At 36.1% G+C, this 15,901-nt stretch overlaps 3 protein-coding genes and 1 long non-coding RNA gene across 4 annotated transcripts; 1 reads left to right on the top strand and 3 right to left on the bottom strand.

Moving 5' to 3' along the window:
• Nucleotides 1-100: 100 nt before the first annotated feature.
• LOC111782251 (cytochrome b-c1 complex subunit 9-like) lies at nucleotides 101-2,056 on the top strand. Its single transcript, XM_023663087.1, has 3 exons — nucleotides 101-330; nucleotides 964-1,011; nucleotides 1,697-2,056. Exons 1-3 carry the CDS (start codon nucleotides 211-213, stop codon nucleotides 1,745-1,747), a joined length of 219 nt encoding a protein of 72 aa, XP_023518855.1. The 5' UTR covers nucleotides 101-210; the 3' UTR covers nucleotides 1,748-2,056.
• Nucleotides 2,057-5,224: 3,168 nt separating this feature from the next.
• Nucleotides 5,225-5,866, bottom strand: LOC111781910. The gene has a single exon (XM_023662644.1). The coding sequence runs from the start codon at nucleotides 5,846-5,848 to the stop codon at nucleotides 5,336-5,338; it is 513 nt and encodes a 170-aa protein (XP_023518412.1). The 5' UTR covers nucleotides 5,849-5,866; the 3' UTR covers nucleotides 5,225-5,335.
• A 5,683-nt stretch (nucleotides 5,867-11,549) lies between these two features.
• On the bottom strand, nucleotides 11,550-14,249 carry LOC111781214. The gene is made up of 3 exons (XR_002812958.1): nucleotides 14,074-14,249; nucleotides 12,248-12,365; nucleotides 11,550-11,699 (listed from the first exon to the last, which is right to left on the bottom strand). It is a non-coding gene; the product is annotated as an uncharacterized LOC111781214 (long non-coding RNA).
• Nucleotides 14,250-15,451: 1,202 nt separating this feature from the next.
• Nucleotides 15,452-15,808, bottom strand: LOC111781658 (protein BIC1-like). The gene has a single exon (XM_023662344.1). It carries the CDS (start codon nucleotides 15,806-15,808, stop codon nucleotides 15,452-15,454), a length of 357 nt encoding a protein of 118 aa, XP_023518112.1.
• Between the last annotated feature and the right edge of the window lie 93 nt (nucleotides 15,809-15,901).

The raw sequence follows: 15,901 nt of genomic DNA, 5'->3' as shown, positions 1-15,901 counted from the left end.
TTTTAAAGAAGAAAAAAAAAAGACGGTTTGAACCGCAACGCAATAGCCGGTTCGATTGTTGGCGGTTCGCTTGAATCGATCCGATCAATGAATAATCAAAACCAAGGAACCTTCCCTAATCAATCGTCTCAAACTTCAACAGCGTCGCGGGAGCTCTGCGAACCCTAACTCGCACAGATCAGGAGAAACGAAGTTCAAACTAGCACGACCATGGATTCTGCAGCTCGTAGGAGTGGAGGAGGCCTCTTTGAAGGTCTGTATAGAGTAATTATGCGCCGGAATTCCGTTTATGTCACCTTCATCATCGCTGGCGCTTTCCTTGGAGAGAGGGTAAGGATCAGAACTCATATTTTTTTTGTGCATCTGATACATCTATTTTGTTCCTTTTGCCACCTTATTTCTGATGGATAGAGAGAAATGAGAAGAAATTACAATATCAGTGGGCCATAGACCGTATGACTTTATCGATTGGTTAATCTGGATTAGCAAAATTGAAATTGAAATTGGACATTTTGGCTTCTGGAAAGAGTTAAGTAATTGATTTTGTAGTTGTGAAGAGATCTATGGACTTGAAACTTGAAGATCTAATGATATACTCGTTTACTTTCGTGTAAATTCATTCCCGCCAGATGTCCAGTTGCCTTTGTAGAGTTTTAGCGTGCTTTTTTTCGGATTATGCAGTCTCCTTGGATAACCTCCCGATGCAATGAAATGATTTTCATTATTATTTAGATAGCTCATAAAATCTGAGGGATGAATAATTTCATCATTTTAGGAATTTGAGATTGCTGTCAACTGTTTTCGCATTCGTTCATATTTACTGTTTGAATATGCATTCCGTTACTCGCTACATTCAATTGGCTTTCCTTTGGTTATATTTTTTTAAAATGTAAATTATTTTGGATTTCCTGTTTGAATGTGCATCATTCTTAGCTTCCTACTGATTTTGGCTTCCTGCTGTAGGCTGTGGATTATGGAGTTCACAAGCTCTGGGAATACAACAACGTTGGGGTATGGCATACACCATCTTTTGGTTTGGTTTCTTTAGTTTGAGATGTCTGTTTCTCGATTGACATTGGTTCTCTATTTATTAAGACTGAAATAGTGGTGATTGAAGCTTCTATGCAACTGTTATAGAACCGAAGTCGAATATCATTCCTTGTTTCACATATCACCTCAAACATTAAGCTGCTGTTTGATTAGGACCAATTTGTGATCCATCTTTTTGTTTCTTATTCTCTTTTTTACTGAGAATGGAATATAATGTTCAAAATTTTATGTCACTTTTCATTTTTGTACATTGTCTATGAAATATATGAACCAAAACAGTAAAGCTAACAATTTGATCAATGTTTTAAAAAAGTAGAAACAAGAACAGGAAACCAGAAATATATATTTTTTTTTTTCAAAAGTAAGAAATGAGAAATGGGAAACATTGCTAAATATATGTGTACCTTATGAAATGGTAGTGAGAAACAATTGAACTTCAGTTTTATTCTGTTCATCTGTTAAGTTATTGTTTTCGCCTCCTCCGCCCCGTCCAAGATTATTCCATTCGTGTTATTTGTAGTGTATATTGGCAATGTAGATGCCAAATTTGTAGACAGAATCTCGACCTTGCAACTTGAACATTGGTTGTGGACTTTGGCTGAACATTACCTTCTAATTTTGATTGTGTTTCCCTCTTTTGCTGCAGAAACGGTACGAGGACATTTCGGTTTTGGGGCAAAGACCATCAGAAGAATGATAGTCTCCTTGATGATTTGGTTATGGCCATTTTATTGTCATAAACAACCATGATTTATTTTTTTGAAATAAGTTTTACATGTCGGATTTTGCCCACCTTATATCTTGACTCTTGAGCATGGTGGTCTTTCAATGCCGGTTCATGTTGTTCATGTTCATATATGAAATTACCAATCAAATGTTCCTGTTCTATCAGGCTATATTACTTGCCAGAATCGAGTCTTCCACTTGCTGGGTCTATTTCTTCTATTGTCATAAACATCGTAGAGATGAACGATTTAATGCAGTATGTTTTGGGTGTCTGGTTCATTCCACTTGTTTTTGAAGCCATGAATCCCAAACCCATTAGATTTTCTTCTGTTTTACTCACATTGTACAGGTCCTTGAGAAGGGGAGTTTAAAAGGCACACACCATCAGGTACCATATCATGTTTTAAGTACATTCTCTGTTAGATCCAGTGCTTCATTCACTCTCTACTTTCCTAAACCCATAGGTGATCGATCACACTGTTTGTTAGAGCTTCCATGTGACACATATGTGTGTTACGGCATAGGCAAGCGTCGCTAGACGAGCGTCTCTGGCTTCTTCCTTTGAAAAAGTTTTTTCAAGAACAGTACTGGACGACATAGGTGTATTGATATTGGATTATGCACCCGCTATCTTGAATGGATACCGTAATTGGTTTATCATGGACATGAGAGAGCCCAATGCATGATGAAAACTCGAATAGATATGAAATTCATTAAAATTAATAGCTCAATTATTATTGTTTTTTAAAAGACGGAACTATCCAAATCCTTCAAATAACTCACTTGAAACTTCAGGTTTCTGACCAGCACACCAAAACATCCTTGAAAGGTTCATATTTCTTCATCTCAACTCGCTCCGACCTCACTCCCGCTAACTGCCTTCAGCCACTAATTCCGTTGCACAACCGCCGACTGCTACTGGTCTGAGACTCTGATCTTTCACAACCTGTCTCTCTGCTCGTCCTTCTCGTAAATTCCTTCTTTCCTCTTCTCATTTCTAGTTTAATCACACACGAATGTTTCTCCCCTTTCAATTCTACGAATTTCCATTTTAATCTATGTTTGCTGAAATCGATAGATAATGTACTTTACAGCTAGTCGTTCTACCAATTTGGAAGGCGAGGAATTAGCTTCGTTTGCTTGAAATGAAATTCCAAAGCCTTTGTTCTACCAGATGTTCAAATCTCTGTGCGTTTCTCAGAGATTCGAGCTTTTCGAACTTCACTATCTTCCAGTAATCCGGCTTTGGCCTCGCTGAGTTATTCTTACATATTGTGCATTATTGTAACTTGTTTAAGTTTTAGCTCTAGTTTTTATTCTCGGCAGGATCCTCAAGAATTACTGTTTCCGCCCTTGTATTGATATACACAAAGGTATTTGATCTCTTGCTTTGGCTACACCTCTCAACTAAGACATGTTTATTGTTTTGATTTATTGAATTGAGAAGCTAGTGGAATTCGATTACGCATTCGTAATTTAAACGACTGATTGGTTATCTCTGATTTTCATGTTTGAGGTATGATTTTGTAAGGGGAAAGCGAAACAAATTGTTGGATCAACTCTCCAAGAATCATAGCAGGATGGATCAACTCTGCCCACCAATTTTGAATCAGATAAATCAGCTGCAGGATATGCAAATTTGTACAAACAAGATGGGCTTACTGGTGGGGCACGCCATCATGCTTGGAGCAGATCCTTAAGTAAATCTGCTTATCCTGGTTTGTTCCTTTTCTTTTTCTTAGTTTGTTCAACAATAATATTCCGGTGACACATAAATTTCCTGAACTCTTCTATATACTTCATCCGTTTTTTGTTTTATTGCTTGTTGTTTTATCTGGTTCAATAATACTGCTTATCCGAGTGATTTTTACGGACCGATTGGATCCGAAGCTTCTCAAGTTCAAGCATTTATGTTTCTGGTTAGAGACCAACGTCTTGGAGCTAACGTTGGATCCGCTCAAGGACCTACTGATTTAGGTAAATATCTAATGTGTTCTCCAATCGGAGAAGTCATTTTTGGGGAAGAGACTATGCGTTTTAGAGTTTGTATAACATTTTTTCTATCACGCATTTTGATATTTGCTGAACGTTTTTCATTTCCGTCTCTCATTTCAACATATTAATGAACAGCATGATACTTTGGCATACGGATTCCCTGCTAGTGTCACGTTGGATGTTATATCTGTGCTTTTAGTATCTGTAAATGTGTTTCACTGGCATCAAAGTGAACTTCAGTTGCTTTTATGCTCTAATAAAATTCCTTTGCATATTTGTCATTTCCTTCAACATTCACAACTTTCCTACTTCTGACGCATACAATTGAGTAGTATAAGTGTAACAGTCCAATCCCACCGCTAGTAGATATTGTTTCTTTGGGTTTTCCTTTTCGGGCTTCCCCTTAAGGTTTTTAAAACACGTCTATTAGGGAGAGGTTTCCACACCCTTATAAATGTTTCGTTCTCCTCTCCAATCGATGTGGGATCTTACAATCTATCCCATTTTGGGACCTAATATCCTCGCTGACACTTGTTCCTCTCTCCAATTAACTTGTGATCTCATAATCCACTCCCTTTAAGGGAAGCGTCTTTATTGTCATTCGTTTCTCTCTACAATCGATGTGGGATCTCACAATCCAACCCCCTTTTGGGGCCCAATGTCCTCGCTTGCACACCGCATGGTGTCCACATCCTTTTGGGGGCTCAGCGTTCTCACTGGCACGCCGCCTAATGACTAGCTCTAATACCATTTATAATAGTTCAAGCTCACCGCTAGCAAATATTGTCTTCTTTGGACTTTTCCTTTTGGGCTTTCTTTCAAAGTTTTTAAAACGTGTCTACTAGGGAGATGTTTCCACACCCTTCTAAAGAATGTTTCGTTTTCCTCTCCAATCAATGTCGTTCTCCTTTCCAATCAACGTAGGATCTCACAATTGTAAGTTTCACGCACGTCTGTGTGGAAGGAATTGCTTGAAGACCTCCTCCAATTATGAAATCATGTTAAGGTATTATGTCTCGGTCACCAGTTGTTGCATCCCAGTGCTATCGTTTGATTAAGGGTGTGTGTTCTATTAGAATCAAAATTAAAATTTTAAGAATTTATCTTTAAGTTAAAATTTTAATAAATAAACACTTCAATTAGGTTAATAATAGACACCAACCCAACCCACCTTCTTCCCCATACTCTATATCTAATTATTACTATTATTCCTTTACTTTAATAGGGGATGGATCTATAATATCTATTAATCGTGCAAATGGGTCATTATAATTTCATCAATTCATATGAATGGAAAGACGTTTTTGTGAATTTGGTATCGAACCCACGTTTGCTTTAAGATTGGATGATCGAAGAACTATACTCTGTTTATGTCATTTCTATAACTTTACAGATACTAAACTTATGCTTCGAAGTTTCAATTATTTTAAAAAGTTACGGTTCGGGATCTGGATTCGATCATGAACGGAAAAATTTGCTCTATGATTTTTGAAAGTTTTGTTACACTTTAGTTTGTATAATCTTAAACTAAAAAAAAGGAAGAACAAAAAAAGGAAGGAGTTAGCTAGCAAGCAACTTCACTTTCCGGTATGCTTTGAAGAGAAGGCCTCCATTTGTGCAACTCCTCATCGTCATCATGTTCTTCCTCCTCCAATTCTCTGCAACTAATTTCCCCACTCCCAGTTTTAATCTTAGAAATCATTTGATCCGCCGTAATTCCCCCTCTTTCAACCATCTCCTCCAGCTCCTTCTTCGTCATCACTACCTTTATTCTCATCACCTTCCCTTCCCCGCCGCCGGTTTCCTTCTCCGGGTCTGCAAAACGAACCGCCTTCTTCCCCCTTTTCTCCCCTGCCTCCGGCCCCGCCGTGGGGATCAGGAAATAGAGGTGGCCGCTGAGGAGCTTGGTGGTCTGTTGGAGATGGTGGGTGACTGGAACGGCGTCGTCGGAGATGGCGTGGCCGGAGAAGTCGGAGAGGACTTGGAATACTCTGATTGGGGATTTGTATTCGAGGATTTTGCCGTCGGGTTTCATGATTCTGATGGGGTTTTGTTGGACCATCAAACAGTTACCCATTCTTTTCTTGATTCGATTTTCTTCCATCACCACTTGATTTAGGACTCCTATTTATAGATTCTACCTTTACTTTTTGCCCTCCTATTCTTACTTTATTACATAAATACCCTTCTCTAAAACAACCCGGTTTCTCAGCCCAACTATACGAACATCTAGAAGTAATTAATACCTCCTTATACGAACTTTGGACCAAGCTTGTAAACCTTGTTTTAAATTGAGTCACTCCACAATTGAACTTGATCAAGGCTTGATTGAATGGCTCGTGTGCAATTCTACCACAAGAATTGCTTTAAACTTAGAAATGACAAATATGATGCTCGGATTTCTGAGGAAAACGTCTCAATTTGAGATCTAAACTTAGTTCGAAGTGAACAATATCATACCATTGTGGAGAGTCGTGATTCCTAACATGGTATCCGAGCCATGCCCTAATCTTAGCCATGTCGATAGAATCCTCAAATATCAAACAAAGAATTGTAAGCCTCGAAGGTGTAGTCAAAAGTGACTAAAGTGTCGAACAAAGGGTGTAGTCAAAAGTGTTCGAGGGCTCTAGAGAAAGGAGTCGAGTCACGATTAAAGGGAGGCTATTCCAGAGCCCCATAAGCCTTAGGGGAGGCTTATAATGTACTTTGTTCGAGGGGAGGATTGTTGAGGATTATTGGGAGTGAGTCCCACGTTGGTTAATTTAGTGGAAGATCAGTGAGGAATACTATCGACATTGGTATGAGGCCTTTTGGGGAAGCCCAAAGTATAACCACGAGAGCTTATACTCAAAGTGGACAATATCATACCATTGTGGAGAGTCGTGTTCGTCTAACCATTAGTCATCAAATTTATGAAACTTAGCCGATTAATCAAGTTTGAAAGAGTAATATTTTTCTTGAGAAATTCAGTTCCTATGATTTTTTTTTTTTTTATTGTGAATTCCCGCTCTAATCTCCATGAAATTTAATGAGAATTTTTATCGAGACAGAGAGTCAACTATCTCTATCCCACTCGAGTATTAAAATTTTATGTATATGTTAATTTAAAAATAAATATATAAAAATGACAAAGATAATAACTTTTATTTTACAAAATATTGTAATTACAATAAAAAAAATTATAATATATTCTTTTAATAAATTATTGTAAGTAGTGAGTGTAATAATTATTATGGTTTTAATGGTTGGGTTTGTGGAAAAAAAAAAATTATTGAAATAATTTTTAAAAACCTATGAAATTTATTTAAATTTAGATTTAATTTATTACATAATTTTTAAGTTAAAGTAACAATTAAAATTTTTTTTACACACGTTTGTATCCTTTTTTCATTTGGGCAATAATTACAACGGATAATACTTTTCTTTATAAAAATATAAATAACTATTTTCATCATTATTACGTTATTTTATAGTGAAAATTTTAGCGCGTTTAATAATGAGTCAACCTAGAGTAAGCAATATAATGACTAGAAGCGTAAAAATGCTAACTCTAGTTAGATTATCTTAGTTTAATGTCAAATTGATCCGATCGTTTTAAAACACTAAAAAATAACTAAACGATCAAATGGACGATGTTCAGTTTGTTGACAACTCTAACTAAATCCACCTTAGTAGGTGTGTCTTAAAATTGTGAGGTTGTCGGTGATAGGTAATGGACAAAAGCGAATAATATGTGCTAGCAATGAGCTTGAGTTGTTACATTATGCTTTTATTACTCGAACTAAACGTGATCGTGTAATTTATAAATAGGATTCAAATATGGAAATGGTACTAAAATGTTGCTCGAACAATATTCAAACACAAAAAAAACAAAATAGTCGTCTACTTTAGACTTAATGTATTTGTTATGGCTCGCATCATATTGTCCTTTCGCTATCGAGCGTCAAAAGTCACTATTTGCAACACACCATTATTTGAAAAGAAAAGAAAAAACATAAAATCATGTCGTCAAATTTGCACGTCAATTTATTGGGACCATATGTATCTCTAAAAGAATTTATTCACCACATAAATTTCGTATATGTTTAGGGATGTTGTAGGTAGGCGCCTCTCCAAGGATATGATTTTGACTACAATTTCACGTGGGTTATATATATATATATATATATATATATATATATATATATATTAAAAACTGTTTCATGTTGAGTTACGTTCTGATTCATCTAAAGAATTTTATATCAATAACAGCATCTGTCTTTCTACCGTCATAGATTTTTTCTTAGTTTTAACTGATACAAACCTACGTTCGTATACCTAACCAAAAACTTCTCTCGAGATATATAAATCAAACGATTATGGCGTGAAAATCGTTAAAAATAGAGGAGAATAATTTATTAAAAAAAGAAGAGGAGAGGGAAAGAGAATGAGAAAAGGGAAAGTAAAGAGTCAACCCAGAAAATGGGGATGGGAACCACACTAAGAGTATAGGTAGTAGGAAGGGGGGAGGGATCTCAACTAGTGGAGTTTGAGGGCCCATCAAATCAACTGGGTACTCACCTGACTCGGTTGACCCGGCTATTTATTTGATTATAAATAGAGAACGTTCACACTGTTAGACGAACACGACTCTCCACAATGGTATGATATTGTCCACTTTGAGTATAAAGTCTCATGGTTTTGTTTTGGACTTCCCCAAAAGATTTCATACCAATGGAGTTAGTATTTCTCACTTATAAACCCATGATCATTCTCTAAATTAGCCGATGTGGGACTTCCATCATCCAACACACCATTTAGGTAGGTGATTTTAGCAAATATTCGTAACCCGAGCATAATTAAGTGAATAAGATATTCATTATATTAAAATATATTTTATATAGCTCGATTTTTTCCTTATTTTCAATATTTGATTAATAGTATATTTGATATATTTGATATTATTATCTTTCTCTTATTTTTATGAAAATTGTACTTTCAATCTCATTTATGTTTTTCATTCTTAACAGATCGATGATTTGATCTCAATGAACGAATTGTCGAAGGGACGTTATTTGTTACAAAATTATAAATTTGGTAGTCATCGTGACGTTGTTAGGTACCCTCAAAGCCTTTAAATAATAAATAAATAATAAGAGATGGCCTTAAAACCTCATTTAGTGGACCTACGAAAATGCTGTTGTAATCTTTTCGTCTGCTCTACATAGAGAAGGAAGACAGGTTCGATGGCAGTTTTGTAATTATTCCGAAATCAAAGGGGCAATTTGGTAAAACAACATATCTAATTTAATGTATCTTTATCTTTAATATTTTTATCTTTTTAACTATTATTACCAATTTTATCTTTAATAAAAATAAAAAACTTCGTGACAACAGACCTTCGAGATGATACCATAAACAAGTAAAGACGTAGGTACAAATTAAACAAATATCATATCACTATTGAACGGAAATCTAATATAATCCCTATTCCCGACTTTATTCAGCTAACGAGGAGAAATCTCTCTCTACTTCCTTCTCGATTGTCTATTTAAACGGAGATTTCTTGCCTCGTTCGAAGCAGGTTCCTGTAAAACTTCGACTCGATAGGTTAAACGAAGATCGAAAACAAAAAGAAGGGTAAATTTGAAGGGATAATATAATAAAAAAAGTTGGTTCTATATTCACACTTGTGAATAGAATAATGAAGAACCCACGTTTCAACACGCATGCTTGCACAACAATTTTTGTTTTTTTTTTTAAAAAATAATTTAAAATTTATAATCTCAAACATTTCTACATTGCTTTTAGTAGTGGAAGGTGTAAATTTCTAAGGCCCATTATTACAAATTGGAAAATTTGTGAAAACCATTGTAATCCACTTTTTATTTCACAGTTTTTTTTTGCAAAAATGGTAACCCTATTTTAAAATAATTTATATTTCGAGAAATTTATACGAAATTTGTCGTGATACCCTTTTATGGAATAACAACTTTACGAGTATTATACAATATTTTAATCGATTGAGTTATGCTTAACTTGACCTGATGAGATTTTTATTATTGAAACTTATACATGTAACAATTTAAGCCTACCGCTAAAGATATTGTCCTCTCTAATTGATGTGAGATCTTATAATCCACCCCTTTGGAGGCTTAGCGTCCTCGCTGGTAGACCGCTTGGTGTCTGGTTCTAATATCATTTGTAACTGTCTAAGTCCAAGTCCGCTGCTAGTAGATATTGTGGGGCTCAGCGTTCTTGCTGGCACACCGTTTAGTATTTAGCTCTAATACCAGTTGTAATAGTTCAAGCCAATAGTTAGCAAATATCGTTAGCAAACATTATTATTAAAATTTTGAGAGCTAATAGAGGAAAAACAATAAGTTGTTTTTTTTCTTTTGCATACTTTTTGTTGTCTTAATTGTAAAATTTTTTAATGGCAGTGTATAGAAAGAAAAGCAAATAAAAAATATGAGTTTAGAAATATCAAGGATTGGAAAATATCTTATAGATGCTCCGACCACGCTAGCTGTCTCAATCTAAACCGACTTTACCTGTTTATGTTTTTTTAAGGTTTGATAGAGATATGGTAGTGGCAGTTGGAGCCCCTTTTTGCTTATGAATTAGTGTAAACACTATCATACTTCCTTACATAGTAAGGCAAAATACATTTTTGTTTCTAAGAATTTGTTTTTATTTGCCTCTCGAATTCCTAAAATTTGGTCTAGAAACGTATACAAATTGGGTTAGGTTGAGTTCGAGAGAACTTTTTGTACTAATCTAAAATTTCGAGTTGGTTGGAATAGCACTTAACTAACACGTAATCATTTCACAATCTAATTAAACTCAACCCAATCCTCTACTTTCGAGTTGAGTTAAGTTATCGAGTTTTTAAAAAATTTATAAATAAACGAGCGTTGTGATGGTATGTAGTTGCAAAAGGTGGTATGATATGAGTGGGTGTGCGATGCGGTGGTTGAGAGGGGTAGTGTCGTGTGGGCGTTGGTGACGTGTGGTGTGGAGGTGTAGCGTGCAAAAGAAAACTAATGTCTACTTACGGTTAATTGAACAAATAGAAACTAGATTTAAATCTAGAAAACGACCGGAATGGATAATTCCCGTGCCCTTTTAAGCAATTTCCATTTCCCAACCCAACCCATTATTTATTTATTCCTTTCTCATTCTCTAAATGTCCATTTAAGGAAAAGAATAATAAAGAAACAAATAAATAAATAAAAAGAAAAAATTGCTTTTTTGAATTTAAAGAGCTTTTTGGGATTTTGTTGGGACGAGGTCGAGGAGTCAAATGAAAAACCACTGTTTTCTTCTTCTCAAAACATTCCGTTCTTTCTTTTTGTCTTGTTGTGCGAGACCGTTTCAAGGTGGGGCCCAAACGACGGCCGACGTGGCATCATCACCTTTGACACCTGTCTTTCAGTGGTTCGACGGCACCGCCTTCACGACTTTTACTTGGCTGACACTCCCTAAGTCTTTCCGTTCAATCCTCACTATCTTTTAACCCATAATTGGCTCACTGTTCGCCACGTGTCCTTGTGTTTTTCCACCTGGACCGACATGATGCTTGTCTGAGTCACCATCTTTCCCATTTGTTCAAATGTTTTGTTCTCTTCTCCAACTAATATGGGATCTCACAATCCACCCCTTTGAAGGCCTAGCATCTTCGCTGGAACGTTGCGCAGTGTTTGTCTTTGATATCATTTGTGGCAGCCGCAGTCCACTGCTAGCATATATTGTCCTCTTTGGGCTTTCCCTTCTAGACTTCCCCTCAAGGTTTTTTTGCATCTACTAGAGAGATTTCCACGCACTTATAAGGAATGCTTCATTCTCCTCTCCAACCAATGTGGAATCTCACACGATTCTTCGTCATAAAACGAACATCATTCTTTGGATCATCTTTGCCTCAACACTGAAATATCCTCATACCGTTTCTGCAGCAGAAAGGTTAAAAGCAATCAAAATTCAAAACCAACGTCCAGAAACAGTCAAATCTGGTAATAAAAAGGTCATGTAGGATTTTAGTTCAGCTTTGCACATGAGCAGCTAGATTTATGAGTATTATGTATGCCAATCAACACCTCCCGAAGGATTGGATAGGATCGAGAAGACCAATGGACAGAATAAAACATAAGACCGAGTGATATAGTTCTAACTAATCACACCAATGGACGAATTAAACAAAAGCTCACTGGGAATTCACTCATGAAACGAGGAAGTGATATTTCAGTTCTTATACAGTTGCATGGGATGCCTCAATTTCAACTAGCTCAATCTCAAATAAATGCATATCCAATGTCCAAAGTTCGACAGAGCTACCAAGCTAGGAGATTTATATATAAATAATTGTTTTGAGTTCAATAATAAGTGAAAATCTTTAACTTCCTGATCGAGGTACTGTTTTATATTAGTTGAGCTATGATCAATTTGGCGAGTTCTATTTATATTGCAGTAGAGAAATCGAAAACCGATGAGTACTGACCTTCAACATCATACGAAGTCAGAATGTCATACCCCAACATGGTGGTATTCTCAGAGCTTGGAACAACATAATCAACAGTCTGCATCAGGTCGAACTCAGGCCTCAAGCCTATAAAAAACTTTACATCGAGAAAGATATTATGAGCACCGAATCAAGTTGACAAAGAAGCATGGTCCAAAGTTACGGTATCAACTATTGACTACAAGAGTATAGGAAAAGCACGATTATTCCAATCAATACACAAAAACTGATGCATTTATTTACAAAATTCTTTGAAAGCTATAGAAATATGTACATTAAGATTCTATCATAAGATTAACTAAAGTTGTGACTTTGAGTCGAGATACCGATTAAACAGTAAGAAAAGACATACTACCCTCACTCCTCAGTTAAGTTCATAGATAGTAAATGAATGAACACGAACATTGAAAGTAGATCTTCTTAATTTCTCATTTGGGATAGCAACATGTCTTGGTTTCTATCAATCACAAATGTAACTGAAAGGCGTGATAAAATTCGAGTCATCCCATAGTTGATACACGCGAGACGATAGACATGACAATGCAGTCCGACTCAAAGATGATGTAGTCCGAGTCAGATTGAGACTCGTTTTAAAGATTTTGTCATACTGTTGATAGAGATAGGATGGTTCACCATGTTTTGGAACTACGTTAAGTTGGATGATGCTCCTATACAACCCACAAAATCTAAACATACAAAAACCAGTAGTTATTTTGTAGCAAATAGAACGCATATTCCAGAAAATGGTACCAAAAAAAAAAAAAAAAAAAAAAAANTTTAGATCAAATACTTTGTAACAGTCCAAACCTACCACTAGTAGATATTGTCTACTTTGACCCGTTATGTATCGCAGTTAGCTTCACGAAATTTTAAAACGCGTTTACTAGGAAAAAGTTTCCACACCCTTCTAAGTAATGCGATGTGGAATCTCACAATCCATCCCCTTTGGGTGCCCAACGTCTTTGCTGGCACATTGCAAGGTGTCTGACTCTGTATCATTTGTAAAGCCCAAATCCACCGCTAGCAGATATTGTCCGCTTTGGTCCGTTACATTTCGCTATCAATCTCAGCGTCTATTAGAGAGAGGTTTCCACTCACTTGTAAGGAATGCTTCATTCCCCTCTCCAACCAATGTGGGATCTCACAATCCATTCCCCTTAGGGGGCCAGCGTCCTCACTGGCACACTGCCCGGTGTCTGACTATGATACCATTTGTAACAACCCAAACCCACCGCTAGCAGATATTATCCGCTTTGGCACGGTTTTTTAAAGCACATCTACTAGGGAGAAGTTTCTACACCCTTGTAAGGAATGTTCCGTTCCCCCTCTCCAACCGGAGTACGATCTCACATACTTCAACCCCTCACTCCAAAACTTTACACAACTCATCTGATGGGAACATAATACGATTCTGGGCAACAATAGAGAGGATACTATTAGAATTTTGAAGTTCCATACAGCATATTCAATTTTCAAGCCTATTTAACTTAACACAGCCACAAAGTCCGTTACAGAATTATTGCCAGAAGCGACTTGCGACCAAAATCTCAATTTCTAGTCTGTATTTTTCCCTTTCTCCCGCAATGGAGGAATCATATCATATAAACATGACGACGAAACATATTCAATCCAGTTCTATTCAGCTTCCAATTTTTCTACTAAAAGAAACGGTTCCAATCCAACATCCGAATTCGCCTAATTCCAAGAAAATCGACACAACAAAATGCTCTATTATTTTGAAACGAACAAAAGGAACAACAGAAATGAATTCAATGAAGAACATAAAGATGAGTCCAGGTCCTTACCCACTCGCCAACAAAAGCGCCGGCGATAATGAAAGTGACATAAACGAAGTTCCGGCGCATAATAACTCTGTGATGGCCTTAACGGAGGCCGCCTCCACTCCTACGAGCGGCAGAATCCATTGGCGTCGTGAATTGGCTTCACCGCCCACGAAATTCAATTCGTAGGGCTTCTCCTCTGCAACAGTATCGAAATTTTGAGATAATTGAAAGGGTTTTCCGGTTTTCTTTTCGTTGACGGTCGATCGGTTCGGTCAACCAGAGCTATCAAATCGAACCGGTTTTGCGGTTCCCAACATTTTTCCCCCTTTAATTAAAAATAAATATGATTATAAAATAGTTTTAAAAACATTTTTAAATATTCTTAAGTATATTAATTTTTTTTGTTCTCCTTTATAGTAATAAAAAATTAATTTAAAATTAAATAAGAGAGACTTAGGGTTTCTAAAAGAAGCTGTTTATTTAATAATAATAATTTTATTTAATAAATTTTGCTCGATCGATAATATTATGAATAATTATTACGATTATAATATGAAATACTAAGAGATTAATATACCATTAACATTTTTATAAATTAATCAATTACCAGAACTATAATTATCTTTTATCAACTATGAACAGATTATCGAATCGAATATATTATGAATAATTTTTCAACCGAAAACAGAAATATAAATTATGTATTTAAATTTCATGAAAATCTTCTAAGCTTACATGAATATCAAACAAATTAAAAGAAAAAAAACCTGTGGCGATTGACATTTCATACATCTATCAATATCAATGTCTTACTTTTAATAGCGCTCATCAATTAATTTTTGAAAGAACATTTTCATCTTACTTAAATGTACGTTTACCAAACTCCAAATTTGATATAGTTTTAAAACACTTTCTAACTTGAAGGAGTATCCACCCGAACTTAACAGCTTCAAAATCACGAGATTAGAAGTTCAAATACTAAAAATAGTGTCGTCTTAGATAGTGTTGTTCACGATAACTTCTTGAATCAATCGAAAACGATATCTGTTTGAAAAAAGTCTGATCTAAAAACGAAGATGAACACTAAACATATACTGAACAAATCTAACTTTGTTCTAAAGGAGCAAAAGGAATGAAATCCCTGAACTCAGATCTTAGTTTTGGATAGGTTAAACATGGTTCAACGAAAAACAAGAACGAAGAACACAATTTATCGCAAAAAACATATATAAATATGTGAGGAAATTAAGGAAGAATATAATAATAAAATCTTTCAAACATGTTTAGTATGATTATTTCAATATATTTTCAGACATTACAATACACAAACCACCACATTATTTAACCAAAAAAAAGAAAAAAAAAGAAGAAACCCACCAACTTAATTAGTAGTATGTTTTCAACAACTGTTCAATATTCTCAAAGCTCCGGCAGCGGCGGAGGCGGTGGCGGAGTTATTATTCGGCGACGATCTCTTAGCTTCTCGAGCTAAAGCCCGGCGAGCCGACACAATCCCAGAAGGGAACAAAGAAGCTTCAAATGCGGAGCCGTCGATCCAATCCTTCAAAAGCTCTTCCTTACCCCATTTCTCCGGGATCCAAACCTGCCCCGCCACCGCCACACGGTGGCGCTTCAGCCGCTCGAGCCCGTTCTCCTCCGCCGCCAGAAGCTTCTGATCGTCACTTTTTTGATCGGATTCTTGGTTATCCGGCAATAATGGGGAGGTGGGTTTGAGAGGGGAGGTTAAAAGAGCCATTTTTGTTGGTGGGTTTTGGAAAAGATCGAAACTTTATGGAGATTTTAGGGTTAGGAGATGTGGGTTTGGTTTAGAATAATGAGTAGAAGGTTG

The sequence above is a fragment of the Cucurbita pepo genome, chromosome LG19 (genome assembly GCF_002806865.2).
Source record: "Cucurbita pepo subsp. pepo cultivar mu-cu-16 chromosome LG19, ASM280686v2, whole genome shotgun sequence".
Taxonomy (NCBI): Eukaryota; Viridiplantae; Streptophyta; class Magnoliopsida; order Cucurbitales; family Cucurbitaceae; genus Cucurbita; species Cucurbita pepo.
This window is presented reverse-complemented; position numbering and strand designations above follow the sequence as displayed.

Excerpts from the sequence above, each read along its gene's own strand:
- LOC111782251 (XM_023663087.1), top strand. The coding sequence starts at position 211 with ATGGATTCTGCAGCTCGTAGGAGTGGAGGAGGCCTCTTTGAAGGTCTG. Across the intron at positions 331-963 it reads GCGCTTTCCTTGGAGAGAGG|GCTGTGGATTATGGAGTTCA; the intron begins GTAAGGATCAGA and ends TTCCTGCTGTAG. Across the intron at positions 1,012-1,696 it reads GGGAATACAACAACGTTGGG|AAACGGTACGAGGACATTTC; the intron begins GTATGGCATACA and ends CTTTTGCTGCAG.
- LOC111781910 (XM_023662644.1), bottom strand. The coding sequence starts at position 5,848 with ATGGGTAACTGTTTGATGGTCCAACAAAACCCCATCAGAATCATGAAA.
- LOC111781658 (XM_023662344.1), bottom strand. The coding sequence starts at position 15,808 with ATGGCTCTTTTAACCTCCCCTCTCAAACCCACCTCCCCATTATTGCCG.